The sequence below is a fragment of the Panthera onca genome, chromosome B4 (genome assembly GCF_046562875.1).
Source record: "Panthera onca isolate mPanOnc1 chromosome B4, mPanOnc1 haplotype 2, whole genome shotgun sequence".
Taxonomy (NCBI): Eukaryota; Metazoa; Chordata; class Mammalia; order Carnivora; family Felidae; genus Panthera; species Panthera onca.
Window position 1 is genome coordinate 60,175,691 of NC_138345.1, and position 17,931 is coordinate 60,193,621.

General features: G+C 38.8%; 1 protein-coding gene across 6 annotated transcripts in view; it reads left to right on the forward strand.

The window, feature by feature from the left end:
* BMAL2 (basic helix-loop-helix ARNT like 2) overlaps nt 1–17,931 on the forward strand; it is a 121,954-nt gene that overhangs the window by 26,269 nt on the left and 77,754 nt on the right. For 4 of the 6 annotated variants that reach the window (XM_078449986.2, XM_078449981.1, XM_078449985.1 and 1 more), the window contains exon 2: nt 17,397–17,543. In XM_078449986.2, coding sequence (XP_078306112.1) covers nt 17,397–17,543 — 147 coding nt within the window. Of the gene's footprint in view, nt 1–17,392; nt 17,544–17,931 lie in introns of all 6 variants that reach the window. The other 2 variants (XM_078449983.1, XM_078449982.1) reach the window with 1 other exon arrangement.

Sequence of the window (17,931 nt, forward strand, 5' to 3'; positions counted from 1 at the left end):
TCCTGGGCCAGCTAACAGACAGCTAGAGACACTCCCTTTGTCCATGGCCTGCTGAAATTTCTCCAACTAGCCAATCCTAAGGCTGTTTAGCCTGTCCACCTGTTCTCCCCCACAAAATAACACAATAATGACTCTTGCCCACAGACACCCTCTCTTTCCCTCTGCCACCTGACTGACCCCGGTGCTTCCCCATGTGCCACTGCCTCCAATGGTGTGCCTGCCCCTCCTCTTGGGAACTGTGAGAGTTCTGCCATTTTGTTCGCATCACTTCCTGATCTGTTGGCTTTACTGGACCCCAAATCTCCTATTCATATACTATATTTTAAAGCAATAAAGAACACAAAACATGTGAAATTTAATATTGTGTATAGTATTTACCATTTCATAAATCATTTGAAAACATTATTTAAAGGCTGCAAAGAAGTCCATCCCATGATTACATTTAGTTTTTTAGTTGATGCTTTGTTGATACCTTTAGGTTGTTTTCAGGTTTACACTGTTGTAATGTTTTAACAAATATCTATGCATAAAAGCCCTTATGTGCATCTTTAATAATTTTAGGATAAACTCAAAGACATAGAATTTCTGGATCAAAGGATGGAAATGGCCTTTTAGAAAGGTTATATCCATTGTCATTCCCACCAGAAGTCTATGAAACTACGAGAGTGTCTCTATTCTTACCTCTTCTTCTCCAAGGCTCCTTTGCCAGTATAACAATTTATCAGGATTAATCAGTTTGAAAGGGGAAAAGTATCTCTTTTTTCACTTCAGTAATTCCCTGGTTATTTGTAATGTGATCAGCCCAAATTTGAAGGTACTGATCATAAGGGAATTGTGGAAGCTACCCATTCTCTTGTGTATTTCGGAACCAGGAAGTGAGGTTGGAATTATCTGAGCCTCGTTGCCATCTTAAGAAATTATTTCCCACTGTCAATTATTTTCATGTAGGTTTTCGGCTTATTTCACCCTTTTCTGTCCTCATTTTAATTTTTTAAATGTTTTTATTTTTGAGACAGAGAGACAGAGCATGAGCAGGGGAGGGGCAGAGAGAGAGGGAGACACAGAATCCAAAGCAGGCTCCAAGCTCTGAGCTGTCAGCACAGAGCCCGACGTGGGGCTCGAACCCACCAGCAGTGAGATCATGACCTGAGCCGAAGTCGGATGCCCAACCGACTGAGCCACCCAGGCGCCCCTTCTGTCCTCATTTTAATCATCTGTTTCTCTTCAGGATGTTACCTCTGTATATTCTTAGACATTTTTCTCTCCTGTCCATTCCCTAATGCCATCCTGGGAAACTTTGGTCTTTCTTCTCTCTTCCCACGTACTCTGTCTTCACTACGGCACCCCTGTGGGCACCTTTTATGTAGAGCCTTGAATCCCAAAGTCTGAACTTCTCCCTGCTGATTATAGTCTCCTATTTTGACCCTCTCCCACTTATGCAAACGTTCCAACCACCTGCCTATTCTTTTCAGCTTCTTCTGAGTTGTCTTTTGCTTTCCTACCCAGGCTGTACTCCGTGATGGACCATTTTACTGTGATGTGGACATCACTTACTCATTTGTCCTCTGACTTTCTGCATACTTCCCTGGCAAGGGACTGGCCTTGGGCAAGTAAAATTGTCTATTTCCTCTGCTTTGGTTCTGCAGCTATTGTGTAATCATGGACAAAATCACATGCCAGCAAAAGCTCTGCATCCGTGGAATCTAGGAGTATGTGGTTTCCCCTGTACTAGTTGGAACTCAAAGAAATTAACAGAGTCTTAAAATAAAAATTAACAGAGAAAATAAGGCTAACTACATTTTCATTTATGAAGTCTGAGGTAGTTAGACTTTGCCCCAGGGTCTTCTACCTGGGTTTCTTTCTCACCGTATCTGAGCCATCCTCCCCTAACACGATGTCATCTTAAGAACCATCCTTAGGACTTACCTTTTAGATATTCTTGCTACTTTTGAAGTCATGGCCAAAAGAATAAAATTTCCTCATTACAGAGGAGAGATTGATCCTTCTGTGATTTTACAACAGCATGTCTGAGATACGTGGTGGTTGATCCACGGGTGGAATCCTGCTATGCTCCCTATGAAAGGGTTTTGGCTTTCTCTGTGCTTGGCATCAAAGCCTTATTTTCCCAGCCCAGCTGGAAAGGGTTCAGAGTACGGCTCCTCCGAGCATAAGCCTCATTACAGAAATAAATAGGAACCCAGGTAAGAAACCAGCCATTCAGGTTGGGCAAAGGTAGAATGCATTAGAGTGAAAGTTGTAGCTTTTTAACAGGAAGACTAATTCCTAGTAAGGTAAACAGTACAGATGTACCTGCTGCCTTATGAGGACTGGCCCAAGAAATGGGCTGAGATGCAGTGCTAGGTAACTTCATTAGCTCTCTGCTACCTGGAAATAAAGCTCTGATTCTGTCAGTGGGACATGCAGGGTCCTCCATGAACTAGTGCAATCTACTTTTCCAGCTTGATTTCCTAATGTTTCACACGATGTCAGGTCGTACTAATGTACTTGTTATTCCCCAGTAGTCCATATATATGCCCTTTTCTTTCTCAGTTGTATGTCTTATAACAATAAGTATATTGTATATTTTCTGTATTTGGAACAATATACAAAAGTAGAGAGGAAAAAAAAATCCTTTGATTGGCCATTTAGACAAAACACCTGAAAACATTTCACTGTGTCTCTTTCCAGGCTTTTTTCTCCCCTGAATATACATTTTCTTTGTATCTTGTTTTACATAGTCTCTGTGCCTTTCATCCTGCTTTTTAAAAAAACATTGCACAAGCATTTTTCATGTTCATAGACCTCATAAACAATATTTTTATTTTATTTTATTTTTTATCAACAGAAGCTTATTTCTTGTAATTCTGTAGACTGGAAGTCTGAGGGTTTCAGCACAGTTAGGTTCTGGAGAGGATGCTTTTCTGTTTGCAAACTGCCAACTGCAGAGAGAATGAGCTAGCTCTCTGGCCTCTAGATAAGGGCAGTAATTCCATTCAAGAGGGCTCCACCCTCATAACTTAAATACCTCCCAAAGGCCCCACCTCTAAACAGGATCACTTTGGGGATTAGATTTTAACATATGAATGTGGGGGGGGAGACACAAACATTCGTCTGTATACCGACCCCCCCCTCCCGCCCCCGTCCAAATAGATTTTAAAGGAAAAATTATATCCACTTATTTCTTCCTCAAATTGCCCCAATATATTGTGTCCATCCACTCAAGAAAGAGCGCTCTCCTTGCTGTGTTATGTAAGGAAGTGCGGGCTGGGCAGAGGGAAAGGGAAGTGATGGGGGAGCAGCTAGCTTTTGAGATTATCTATGTGACAGTATCAAAGCCTTCACTTTGGGAAACCTGTCAGATAGCGGAAGCTATGACTCTCCAACCTTACAAATGATGATAGATGTAAGAAATTTCTATGGAAAAGCTACAAGGATTGAAAAAAATGTCTGTGCAAAGGGGCCAGATACCCAGGCAGCAGGGCAATGTGGCGACTGAATAAGAGTTAACGTTTTCAACCTGTTTCTTAGGTCACATTAAAAATTCGAAGCCCTCTCACTTTAGATTGAATAATGGAATGTTAACTTTTTTTTTAAAGTTTATTTATTTTTGGGAGGGGGAAGGGCCGAGAGAGAGACAGGGACCAAGGATCCAAAGCTGGCTCTGTGCTGAGAGCAGACGCTCGGCTCAAACTCACCAACCGTGAGATTATGACCTGAGCCGAAGTTGGAAGCTTGACCACTGAGCCACCCAGGTGCCCTGGAGTGTTAACCTTAAAAATAAAACTGCCAGTTATTTTATTAGCAAAAGATGGGTTTACTCAGGAATAAAGGAGAATTACAAGCTGGGACAAGCAGGTTGCCAGAAAACCGAGGGCAACTCTCAAGAATAAAGGAGAGGCATGCACTTTTCTAGAGGAAAGAGGGAAGTCGTGAAGGCTGTTGTAAACAAAAGTCCATTGGAGTGAACTGAAGCTGGCAGTGGAGTGGCTTCTCATTGGCCCGACTGTGACTGTCTCTCATTGACTGGCTTGTTGGGGGAGGATAGAAAAGTAGCATCCAGGTGCAAGGCCCGTCTCTTCCTATTGGGTCTGCAGTTGAGGAGTGCCAGGGCGTCAGAGCATCCCAGCTCAATCTCCATTTTAGTGACTGTTAATCCACGTTTTGTGACTTTTAGTGGATTTTAATCCATGTTAGTGACTCCATTTTAGTGAGGTTTCCCGTTATTATTTTTCACAGGGGCAAATGCCGAGTAAAGCTTTATTTCAAATGCAGTAACTGGACGGAGCCACGAGAAAATAAACTTTCCTGAAATATAACTTAGAATTGCTTCTTGGTCTTCCTTCACCCAAGCCACACCCATTCGCCAAAGATGCTGCACTTTTCAACAAACAGAAAGGAATAGTGGAGATGCCACCAGTACAACCCTATTATCATAGGAAGAGACATTAAACGTCAGTTTTTTTGGCACAGAAAAGCAGGATGCCAATTTATTAGTGGATGCAAAATATCTCTATCAGAAGACCTTGTCTGGGCATCCATATGGTTTCCTTCATTTTTCTCCTTGTAGGTAGACCCAGGTAAAAACCCTGCTTTTAAATCAAAATTCAAATTCTCCTCTTCTCCCAAGGTCACGGAGGCTGAAATCACAGGAAAACGATAATGGGTGCAATTTTTCTATAATAGTAGGGTATGTGTTGGGGTCTGAAATTGAGTTCAAAAACAGTTACAGTGTGAAGGGTCTGTCGACACATTCTGTCTGAGAGAACAGATGGAAATTTGGAAAACGACACATTTAAGCCCCTGTACCTTAATATCCACCCTTTATTTTAAGCAGGATAGTTGGCTGGCTTCAGAGACTAATGTGGCTAAATACCCGCTCTTCCTCAGGGTTTGGCTGGCTGTCGGGATTGACAACACAGGAAAGGAGGTCACTGAGAGACTCTTTCCTGCCTCCTCTAGGCGTGGTCAGAATTCATAGATAAATAAATCTTGAGGGGCTTTCATGAAATCTCAGTAAATCTAAGCCTCATCCTTATTTTGAATTTTCTAGGCAATCTGCATTCTGCATGGTGAATGATGGTCTAGGGATCTGGTTTCTGGTCAGATAGGGCAATTTAGTGTGCATTTTGTTTCATATGTGAAAAGGTAAAATTTATTTTGAAAAAGCCCAATTTTATCCATCAGACTTGTACCAGGAGGTGCATTTTCTAAAACTTGACTCTGATAGGTATTCATTGATTGAATAACGAAACGTTGTTCATGACGGCATAGGATTTTACTGAATTGCCACCTGTTCATAATGTTCTCTTAGCCTGAAAACATGCTTTTAAGCATTATTCCCTTCCCCCAAACAGAATTAGGTGCTCTTCCCTCTGTGTTCTTGCAGCATAAACTTGTACCTGCATCTAGATCTAACTTCATTCTGTGTTTGGTTTATGTCTATACACCCCCATTTGCACAAACGTATTTAGGATCATAAGCTTCTTGACAGGAAGTACTAAATCTTAACCTTTTAAAATATATCCCCCACCTACATTAAGCTCTTAATAAATAGTATGAAATAATAGAATATTTTTTAAATGTTTGTCTATTTTGAGAGAGAGCGAGCATGAGTGGGGGAGGGGCAGAGAGACAGGGAGAGAGAGAATCCCAAGCAGGCTCCACTCTGTCAGTGTAGAGCCTGACATAGGGCTCGATCTACTAACAGTGAGATCATGACCTGAGCCAAAATCAAGTGTTGGACACTTAACCAAATGAGCCCCAGGGGAGACCCATTAATAGAATATTTTTAATCTCTGTTGAGCAAAAGCTTTGGTTTTTATTTGTTTTTTAAATTTATTTTTAATTTACATCCAAGTTAGTTAGCATATAGTGCAACAATGATTTCAGGAATAGAGTCCAGTGATTCATCCCCTATGTATAATATCCAGTGCTCATCCCAACAAGTGTCTTTTTTAATGCCCCTTACCCATTTAGCCCATCCCCCCACCCACAAGCCCTACAGCAACCCTCTGTTTGTTCTCTGTATTTAAGAGTCTCTTATGTTTTGTCCCCCTCCCTGTTTTTATATTATTTTTGCTTCCCTTCCTTTATGTTCATGTTTTGTATCTTAAAGCTTAGCATAATACCCTCTAGTTCCATCCACATTGTTGCAAATGGCAAGATTTCATTCTTTTTGATTGCTGAGCAATACTCCATTGTGTGTGTGTGTGTGTGTGTGTGTGTGTGTGTGTATACCACATTTATTTTATTTCTTAATTTTTAGTTGTTTTAATGTTTATTCTTGAGAGATAGAGTGTGAGTGGGGGAGGGGCAGAGAGAGAGAGGGAGACATAGAATCTGAAGCAGGCTCCAGGCTCTGAGCTGTCAGCATAGAGCCCAATGTGGGGCTTAAATTCACGAACCACAGGATCATGACCTGAGCTAAAGTCCGACACCGACTGGGCCTCCCAGGCGCCCCTATATACCACATCTTCTTTATCCATTCATCTGTTGATGGACTTTACTTTGGCCCTTTCCATACTTTGGCCATTGTTGATAGCACTGCTATAAACATGGGGGTGCATGTGCCCCTTCGAAACAGCATACCTGTATCCCTTGGATAAATACCTAGTAGTACAATTGCTGGGTCATAGGGTAGTTCTATTTTTGATTTTTTGAGGAACCTCCATATTGTTTTCTAGAGTGGCTACACTAGCTTGCATTCCCACCAGCAGTGCAAAAGAGATGCTCTTTTTTCGCATCCTCACCAACATCTGTTGTTGCCTGAGTTGTTAATTTTAGCCATTCTGACTGGTGTGAGGTGGTATCTCATTGTGGTTTTAATTTAGACACATCTGGATGTCTTCTTTGGAAAAGTATTCATGTCTTTTGCCTATTTCTCCTTGGATTATTTGTTTTTTGGTGTTGAGTTTAATAAGTTATAGATTTTGGATACTAACCCTTTATCTGATATGTCATTCAACAAAAGCTTTTTCATGATTTGTGTATAGTACTGTCTACAGATGGTATTATTCTTTAAAAAACTTTAATGTTTATTTTTGAGAGAGAGAGGGAGAGACAGAGTGTGAGCAGGGGAGGCGCAGAGAGAGAGGGAGACACAGAATCCGAAGCAGGCTCCAGGCTCTGCGCTATCAGCACAGAGCCCGATGCAGGGCTCGAACTCACGAGCCATGAGATCATGACCTGAGCTGAAGTCAGACGCCCAACCGACTGAGCCACCCAGGTGCCCCGATGGTATTATTCTTAATAGTGCCAAGTAGTACATTATCCAGTAGTGACTAAGCATCTTTCAGTAGAAGTCCGTGATAAACAGTTTTTGATTTTCATTATGATGTGTTACCACAAACCTATAAAATAATTACTTCTTGTTCTAGAAAGCGACTTCAGACTGCCAAATCCCATATTACACAGTACCTTTATTCCAATGGACAATCAAGTGTATTTTTCCCTCTGTCAGAAATAAAACAGAATGAAGTAGTGGTAGGAAGGAGGCCTGCTCATTTGTGAAATAGTACCGTGGGGAACTGCATATTCCTTACTGTGGGAATTTTATCATTTCTGGCAGTCCAGGAAGGTGAATCTGTTAGTTCTGATTTCACATCTCTTTCAGATTCTCTTTTGAATGTCTAGGGGTAATGAAATGAAACGCAGTTCATTCTTTCAACAAACCCTATTATTATGTGTCAGGCACTGTCCTAGGATTTGGGGAGATGAGATGATGTGGTCCTCGAAACTTTCCAGTCCTGGAGCTTACTGTGGATCCCAAAAATCTTTCTTTTGCCTCTTTTGTGGATTCTATGAGCTGAACACCTTTTGGAATCCCGAAGAGCAGAATCTTATTGAAACAATAAAAAGTACCAGAAGCAATAACATTGAAAAGTGCAGGCTTTTAGCACCGAGAAGGACACAGCATCACTTTTGTGGCATCCTTGGCAAAAGTGCATAACCTGAATTTAGTCATAAGGGAGTATTAGACAAACTGGGTGACATTCTACACAACTGGCCAGTAACTTTCAAATTTTTTTTTTTTCAACGTTTATTTATTTTTGGGACAGAGAGAGACAGAGCATGAACGGGGGAGGGGCAGAGAGAGAGGGAGACACAGAATCGGAAACAGGCTCCAGGCTCTGAGCCATCAGCCCAGAGCCTGACGCGGGGCTCGAACTCACGGACCGCGAGATCGTGACCTGGCTGAAGTCGGACGCCCAACCGACTGCGCCACCCAGGCGCCCCTGGCCAGTAACTTTCAAAAACCTCAGGGACAGAAGAAGACTGAGGAAATGTTAAAATGTAAAGGAAACTGAAGGGGTTCCTAGGTGGCTTAGTTGGTTAGGCAACCAACTCTTGGTTTCAGCTTAGGTCATGATCTTGAGGTTCGTGCAGTCCAGCCCCATGTTGGGCTCTGTGCTGATAGTGTGGATCCTGCTTAGGATTCTCTCTCTGTCTCTCTCTGCCCTTCCCCTGCTCATGCTCGCACTTTCTCTCTCTCTCAAAATAAACTAAAAAAAATATGAAAGGAAACTGAAGACACCAAATGTGCCATGTGACCCAGGATTCAACCTGAACCAGCAAAAGGATATTAGCAGGGCGATTAGCAAAATGTGAGTATTCCTGGTCTTGGGGTTAAGTAAGATATTGTCATTTGGGGAATCTGATTAAAGGGTGTATGGGGGTTCTTTGCATTATTTTTATGGGTATGAAATTACTTCAAAATTAAAAGTTTAACATTTTTAAAAATTATTTTTAATTTTTTAAAACATTTTTTAATTAAAAATTAAGAGGCATTGAACTCAGTGCCTTTTCTTGATGGACACCTTATGCATCACTATGGCTCATTACTATGGACTCTTTTTTGCTGGACTAGTTACTTAGCATCACTGTTCATTTCAAACAGATTTCAAATACGTTGTTGATTCACCCAAACAAACAAATGAAATTTGCAGGAAATTACTTCTGTTTTATTTTATTTAAAAAAAATTTTTAATGCTTATTTATTATTTTTGAGAGAGAGACAGTGCACAAGCCGGGGAGGGGCAGAGAGAGAGGGAGACACAGAATCCGAAGTAGGCTCTAGGCTCCGAGCTGTCAGCACAGAGCCTGATGTGGGGCTCAAGATCATGGACTGCGAGATCCTGACCTGAGCCAAAATTGGATGCTCAACTGACTGAGCCACCCAGGCACCCCTACCTACTTCCATTTTAAAGAAATAGTCTCAGATGTGTTAAATGACTTGTTTCTCCCTCCCCTCCCCTGTCCTGAATAAACAATTTGTAGTGGATAAACCAGACTAAAACAGTTTTGGGGGCATGGATCCTCAGAAATTAAGAAGCAAATGTTTATATTGCACAAATTATTTTTAACACAAAATTATTCATAGGATAATTTAAATTTTATGTAAATTTTAACATAGCACACTACTGCACTGAAAATAGGTAGTGGGACAAAAGTTTTTAAGTTGTATGAAAAATATAATTTTTCCATCCTGCCATTGCATTCTGTGAACGTGTGTGTGCCTGTGTGTATGTGTATTTTCTTTCAAGCACAATATCACATTCTAAATTTGATCCCTTTATAACTATGAGCCTGAACCAAATGGCTGCTTGCTCTCCCCTACTTATGATTCCCAAACAGCTGCCCATTTCCCCCAGTTTATTTCATCTTTGAGGAACTGATACTAAATGCTAAACATTAAAAATATTGTTAGATTGATGACCATCACCAGGGAGATGCATGTAGGACGGAGTGAGATAAAATGCTAATGTCACATTTTTAAGTTTACTTATTTATTTTGAGAAAGAGAGAGGGAGAGAGAGAATCCCAACAGGCTCCATGCTGTCAGCGCAGAGCCTGAGCAGGGAGCTCAATCTCACGACCCGTGAGATCATGATCTGAGCCAAAACCAAGAGTCAGACGCTTAACCGACCGAGCCACCCAGGTACCCCTAAATTCTGAATTATTTTATTGCGTGTTAAATAACACGTATTACCCAACTCAACATCAAAAACACCAACAATCCAGTTAAAACATTGGCAGAGGACCTATTAGAAAGTGGGGGAGGGACAGTAACGTATCCCCCAAACTGAGAAGGCACTTTGAAACTGGAAAATGAAGCAGGCGATGCCATACAGTTTACACAGTCTTATTCAGGGTAACTTAACTGACATAGGGGGAATTGGGAGGAGGATGATCCATGCAGTCCGCATAGCTATTCTTCACAAAGTCCAGACCTTAGTCCACAGATTTTATAGAGTGAGGGGATATGCGGGAGGGCACTGTAGTGAGATGAAAGGGCTCGCACACACCTCAGAAGGCTTTCATGCACTTAACTGACAGCTACCTTTTAGTTAGATCTTGTGGCACCACCTGTACATCAGGAAAGAAGGAAGTCTATGTTATCTCTAACAGATTAATGAGAGGCTGAAACAAGCCTTCCCACCATCCTAGTCTTGGCAGGCATGTCTAAGGTATGTATATTAATATCCAAGTGGCCCGGAACACATAGCCCCAAGAGAGGCCCTTGAGCAAACATGAACAAGATGGAGGGCCAAAGACGGAGTCAGTATTGTTAGCACTCTTACAGTACATGAGTAGACATTTTTCCAAAGATATACAGGTGGCCGACAGACAGGTGAAAAGATGCTCAGCATCATTAATCATCAGGGAAATGCAAATCAAAATCACAATGAGATATCACCTCACACCTGTTGGAATGGCTAAATCAAAAGACAAAAAATAACAAGCGTTAGTGAGGATGTGAAGAAAAAGGAACCCTCATGCAGTGTTGGTGGGAACATTGGTACAATCACTGTGGAAAACAGTATGGAGGTTCCTGAAAAAATTAAAAACAGAAATATCATCTGATACGATAATTCCAGTACTGGGTCCTTACCCAAAGAAAATGAAAACACTGATCAAAGAGATATGTGCACCCCTATGTTTACTGCAATATTATTTACAATAGCCGAGACATGGAAGCAACCTAAGTGTCCACTGATAGATGAATGGATAAGGAAGATGTGAATACACACACACACACACTCACACACACACACACACACACACACACACACACACACACACACAAATATTACTCAGCCATAAAAAAGGATGAGATCTTCCCGTTTGTGACAATATGGATGGACCTAGAGGGTATTATGCTAAGTGAAATAGATTGAGAAAGATATATACCATACAATTTCACTCATGCAGACCTAAAAAACAAAATAAATGAATAAACAAAAATAAACCTATAAATACAGTGAACAAACTGATGGCTGTGCCAGAGAGGAGGCAGTTGGGGGGATGGGCAAAATGGGTGAAGAGGAGTAGGGAGTACAGGCTTCCAGGTATGGAATGAATAAGTCACAGAAATAAAAAGTACAACACAGGGGATATAGTCAATGGTATTGTAATAGCATTGTATGGTGACAGATGGTAATGACACTTGTGGTGAGCATAGCATGACGTATAGAGATGTTAAATTATTATGTTGTGCACCTATAATGTCACATCGTCAACTATATGCAAAAAAATTTTTTAATAGGAAAATAGTATTATAGAAATGTATAAATGTTATTTTTCTTGAAAAAAATAACATATATTATCTTCGCCATTGAGAGGTAACAATTTGGTGAGGAAAGACAATATCAAAATATTGAAGGATACACCTTCAAAATGGGTTCAACAAAAGCAGAATTAACTTTCAGTTCCTCAACGCATGGTCTCATCTTCTAAATGAGAGGCTGAAAGTAAACTGGGAGGTTAAAAATGAAATCTTCACTCTTTAAATTGTGAGTCACCTTTTAACAAAAATCTGTGTGATCTTTTCATCCAGAACTAATTAGTCCCACTAACCCATATTTTCCTTTTGTTTAATGAAAGCCCTCTGTTTTGAATTCACTTCTACTGACATAGCCAAATTTGATGGGACATAGCTAATTAGGGGGCAGTACTCCCCCACTCGTTAGGGAACATACAACTAAAGACCCTCAGTGGTTTAGATTTTGATTTTGTGAAAAGAAGAATATTATTCTGCCAGTCTAAAGATGGTCCATTTCTTATTTTAAAAGTTAGTAAGGCAGTAGGATTGAAATATGAAGATCATGTTTCCTAGAATGAGAGGCAAAAATATCTTTATTTTTGTTTTGAACTTATGTGAGGGAAACCGTGTGCTTGCTTGAGTGTGTTGGAGGCTGGAGGTGGATGGAAGGGTCTGGTATAAACCATGGTTCATAGTTGGTGAATTTTTCCCCTTGATTTGTCACTTATTGTAAGAAACTCACCACATTTTCTGTGGAGACAGATGGTGTTCTGCCATTCAAAGTCCATCAGATTGAAGTCTGGTAGCTGAAATCATAATTAATCTCATGTGTATCTGGTGATCCTGAATCGTTCCCATTAAGAGAGTCCAAGCCTAGAAGTCTTGCAAGACCAAAAATCAGAAACTTAATTCCCAAGTGGCCAACAATCATTGATAAAATTATTCTCCCCACTTCTTTTTTTGTTTTTTTGTTTTTAATGTTTATTTATTTTTGAGAGAGCGCAAGTGGGGGGAGGGGCAGAGAGAGGGGGACAGAAAATTCAAAGTGGGCTCTGTGCTGACAGGCCGGCAGCAGCAAGCCCGATGTGGGACTCGAACTCACACGACCATGAGATCATGACCTGAGCTGAAGTCAGACACTCAGCCGACTGAGCCACCCAGGTTGCCCCTCTCCCCACTTCTTTATTGTGAGATATACTGTAACCTATAGAGGTTTGTAAAAATTATATATGTAGTTTAAGAAATTAAAAAAAAAATCTGAACTCACACCCAGGTTAAGAAATAGAACACAAATTCCTTAGATGCCCCTGTGTGTCCTTCAGTAATTGAATCCAGATGCACCTTCTCTTCTCCCAAAGAGAATTCTGACTTTTGACTTTTGTGTTAAGTGTTCCTTTGCTTTTCTATATAGTGTGGCAACCTCTGTAGGTATTGCTAAAAAAAAAAAAAAAAAAAAAAAAAAAAAAAAAAAAAAAAAAAAATTAGTTTTACCTATTTTTAAACTTCATATAATTTTTTTTTAAAAAAACATGCTATAGGTTTTTTATCTGTCACTTTTTTTGGCCCAGCATTACTAGTTTGAGATTCATCCATGTTGATATCAGTACTTCATTCATTGTTACTGCTGTTAATATTTCATTTAGTAGCTAAACAGTTTATATTTCTGTCAATGGAAATTTAGCTTCCAGTTTTCTCAGGTTTTTGTTTTTGTTATTCAGCTACAAGCAGTGCTTGTACGTGTCTCCTCATATGCATGGAGTTTCACTATGTACCTAGACCTGGAATGCTGAATCATATGTTATATGCAATATTCAATTTATTAGGTAATAACAAAAGTGGCTTCCAAAGCGGTTGTAGCGATTTACATCCCCACTTAGCAAAGCATCAACCTTTCATTGCTCCACATCGTCACCTACATCTGGTGTCCTCAAACTTTTCCATTGTAGCCATGGGATGGGTAGATCACCACTGTTTACTCTGGCTCTTCCTAATTGCTAATGAGATTGAGTTATCTTTCCATTTGTGTATTGACAATTGGAATTCTTTTATGAAGTGCTTGTTAGTCTTTTATCCAGTTTTCTACTGTGTTGTTGCTTTTTCTTGTTGATGCAAAGGCATTCTTTAGACAGTCTAGATATTAACCCTTTGTTGTTTATATGTGTAACACATATCTTCTCTCAGTTTGTGGCTTGTGGTTTCATTTTCTTTATAGTTATCTTTTGATCAACATTAACTTAATTTTAAGAAGATTGATCAGTCTTTATTGGTGTTTCTTTTTATGTTTTGGAAAGTTCTTTCCCCACCAATAAAATACTGTCTCTCCTTTAGAGTCTTTTCTGTTACATTTTTACCTTTTATATTTAGGTCTTTACTCCAGCTGGAATTGGGTTTTATATTTGGTATAAGGTAGGGGGTCCAGGTTTATTCTTTTCCATAGAGAAAACCACTTGGCCTAGGACCAATTACTAAAAAGCTGTTTTCCCCACATTGACCTGAAATGCCACCTCAGACATTTAGCAGATGTTCATTTATACGTGTCTGGGCCCTCTCTACTTTTCCTTTGGTTTGTCTATACTTTAATTACTATAGCTTTATTAATGTCCTGATATTTGTTACAGCAAGTCCTTCCACCTTCCTTGTCTATTCATGACCCACTGCACTTCCATATACATTTTATATTGTTTGTGAAATTCTACCAGAAAAAAGTCTTTTGAGAGGAATTCAATTACACATCTATTTTAGGAAAATTGACAACTTTGTGATATGGAGGACTCCAATCCAATGGCATATCTTCCCATTTACATGGATGTTTTTTACTGTTTTAAATAAATTTTTATATTTTCCTTATACAGATCTTTTTTGTTTATTTTGAACTGACTGAGCCACCCAGTCACCCCAAAGATCTTACACACTTTTATTAGATTTCTTCTTTAGGTGCTGTATATTTTTTGAGGTTATTGTAAATTGTGTCTTTTTAAGTATCTTATTGTAAATAATATTTTTATTACTGGTGAATAGAAAGGCAGTTGATTTTTATATATTGATCTTATAGATAGCCAACTTGCTACACTTTCTTTTTTTTATTTTGTTTTATGTTTATTTGAGAGAGAGAGAGAGAGAGAGAGAGAGAGCGAGAGAGCAGGAGCAAGGGAGGGGCAGAGAGACCAGGAGACAGAATTAGAAGCAGGCTCCAGGCTCTGAGCTGTCAGCACAGAGCCCGACGCGACGCTTGAACTCACGAATGGGGAGATCATGACCTGAGCCAAAGTCAGATGCTCAGCGGACTGAGCCACCCAGGCACCCCTACACTTTCTAATTTTAATCATTTATCTGTTGATTATTTTCTGTTTTCTATATACTCAGTCATATGATTTATCAGTAATAGCAAAAAACATTTGTCTTCCTTCCCAATTGTTTTTTTTTTTTTAATTTTTTTTTCAACGTTTTTTATTTATTTTTGGGACAGAGAGAGACAGAGCATGAACGGGGGAGGGGCAGAGAGAGAGGGAGACACAGAATCAGAAACAGGCTCCAGGCTCCGAGCCATCAGCCCAGAGCCTGACGCGGGGCTGGAACTCACGGACCGCGAGGTCGTGACCTGGCTGAAGTCGGACGCTTAACCGACTGTGCCACCCAGGCGCCCCTCTTCCCAATTGTTAAACCTCGTATTTCTTTTTCTTTCCCTACTACACTGGCAAGTCTTCTACTATTGTGTTGAAAAGGAGTAGTAGTAAAAGGTGTTCTTGTTTCTGATTCTAAAGAACACGCTTTCAGTATTTCTTCATTAATATTTCTATATCTATTGAGATAATCACATTTTCCCATTAATCTGTTGTTCTGGCTAATCATAGTCATTGATTTATTAATATTAAACCAGTTTTGTATTCCTGGAATAAAACTATCTTGGTCATCCTGGGTGATTCTTTTTATACATATCTGAATCTTGCTAACATTTTATTAAGATTTTTTGTATTTGTCCATAAATGAGATACCCTGTAATTTTCTCTTATTGTACTCACATTGTCAGGTTTTTAATTTTAAAATTATGAAATCCTCACTAAAAAAGAGTTGGGGGCCAATATATTCCTTCTTTTTCTGTGTATTGGAATAGTTGTGTAAGAAAGATATAGTGATATTCAGGTCTTTGTTTTTTTTAGCTTCAGTTTTTGTTGGTTAAAATTCTCTAGGAATTTTTTCATTCTATCTAAAATTCCAAATATTTAGAATGTTGTTCATGAGGGGCATCTGGGTGGCTCAGTTGGTTACGTGACTGACTTTTGATTTCGGCGCAGGTCACGTTCTCATAGTTTGTGGGATCGAGTCCTGTGTTGGGTTGCACGCTGACAGTGTAGGGCCTGTTTGGGATTCTCTTGCTCTCCCCGTATCTGTGCTCCTCCCCTGTGTGTGTGTGCATGCCCTTTCTCTTTCTCAAAATAAACTTCAAAGAAAAGAATGTTCATGAGATTTTTAATCTTTTAAATCTTTTTAAATCTTTTAAAAATGGTCTTTTAAATCTCCAGACCATCTAAAATTATGACCCATGTTCACTTATATTTACTTACGTCCTCTTTCTTGAAAAATCTTGCCATAGAGTTATTAGAGATACAGTCTTTTAGAAGAATCCATGTGTAGCTTTTTGATGTGCAATTGTTTGCATTGTATTTCTTTTAGTTCTTTGGATTTTACATATCTTTTTCTAATTTCTTAAGATAAAGGTTAAAATTTCCTTCTAAGTAATGCTTTCACTATCTCCACGTATTTTGATGTATAATATTTTATTATTATTATTTAGTTACATTTTATAATTTTATATTTGAATTCTTCCTTATCTGAAGGTGTTATTGGTATATTTTTTAATTTTTAAAGATACAGGGATTGTCTAGTTATCTTTTTGTTACTGGTGTCTAGCATAATTACACCAAGTCACTAAATGTTTGATGTATGATAGTCTTTAGAAATTGTTGAGACTTGCTTTTTGTCCAGTATATTGTTAATTTTGATAAATGCTCCATGTGTACCCAAAACAAACAATGGGTTTGAAGCTCCTAGGGATAGTGGTCTGTATATGTCTATTACACCAAACTTGCCTATTGTGTGGATTAAATTTTCAATATCATTGTTTTTGAATGCTTGATCTATCGGTTACTGCTAGAGATGTATTAAAAATCTGCCACTATTGTAGAGTTATTGCATTCTCCTTGTTAATACTACTTACACATTTTCAGTCTATGTTGTAACTTATAGATATAAATATAAACTTGTTATATTTTAGTAAGGGAATTATAGTTATTCAGGGAGGCCCACTTTTGGACTATAGGTTATTTTTATTTCTGTGATTTTGATTTTTATATTTTATTAAACATCTGATAAGCCACGTTTTATACAAAAAGGATTTTATTGTCATATTTAGCAACTTAGGGTTAAAGATATTCATGTCCCTTGACCTTGTTAACTCATTTCTGGGATACTATGCAAATAAAATAACCAGTAGATAAAAAGTTTTTGGTACCATAATATATATTTGTGACAGTGAAAACAAACATAGATTCTAACAATAGCAGAATGGTGACATTTGATTTTCCCCCTTCCTTTCTACTTTTCTATGTTTTCTATACTTTCTACAATTCTTTTACAATTAAATGGGGAAAATAAGCTTTAAAATATGGACTAACAAATACATTTCTAATATTTGAGTGTATGTAATTTGTCTTTAATTCTATGTTATGTTGTTATTTAGGTGATATCTTTAAAATAACAAGATAGTAAAGCCATTTAAAATGTGATAGGGATATGTATAAAGTGGAAGTTAATGTTAAAGATAGATGTCCTATTGTGCTTTATCTGTCATAGATAGAATGCTGATAGAAAAGAACGAGTGCATTGCTCCCATGGTTTCCAGTTATGTAAGCCCATGGACAAAACCAACAGCTATCGGATCCCTCAGCCCACATGTGACAGAGCTCCCAAGAAAACGAAAAGGAAGTGATTCAGACCCATCCCAGTAAGTGAATTTATGAAATCTTTGATTCTAAGGAAAAAAGAAAAAGATTACTTTGCAAATCACTGATGATTTTCAGTTTACATGGTGACATACGGATGGGGACAATTATTTCTCCACCCAATTGCTTCCTCTGTTACTGTCTGATCTGGAACTTTTCCATCGAATTCTGAAGCGTAGTAGATATCTAGGGGAGTCAGCTGGAATTTGAAAGATAAAGGAACATAAGGTTAATTTGTTTAACATTTATGGTCATATCAAGATACTTACCTTCCTATTTGAATTGCTTAACTATGAAGAGAACATCTTCCTGCATGCACTTAAAATAATAATTACCACATTGCTTCTTGCCTTACTCATCATTTATATAATAACCAGCCCTTGGTTATCT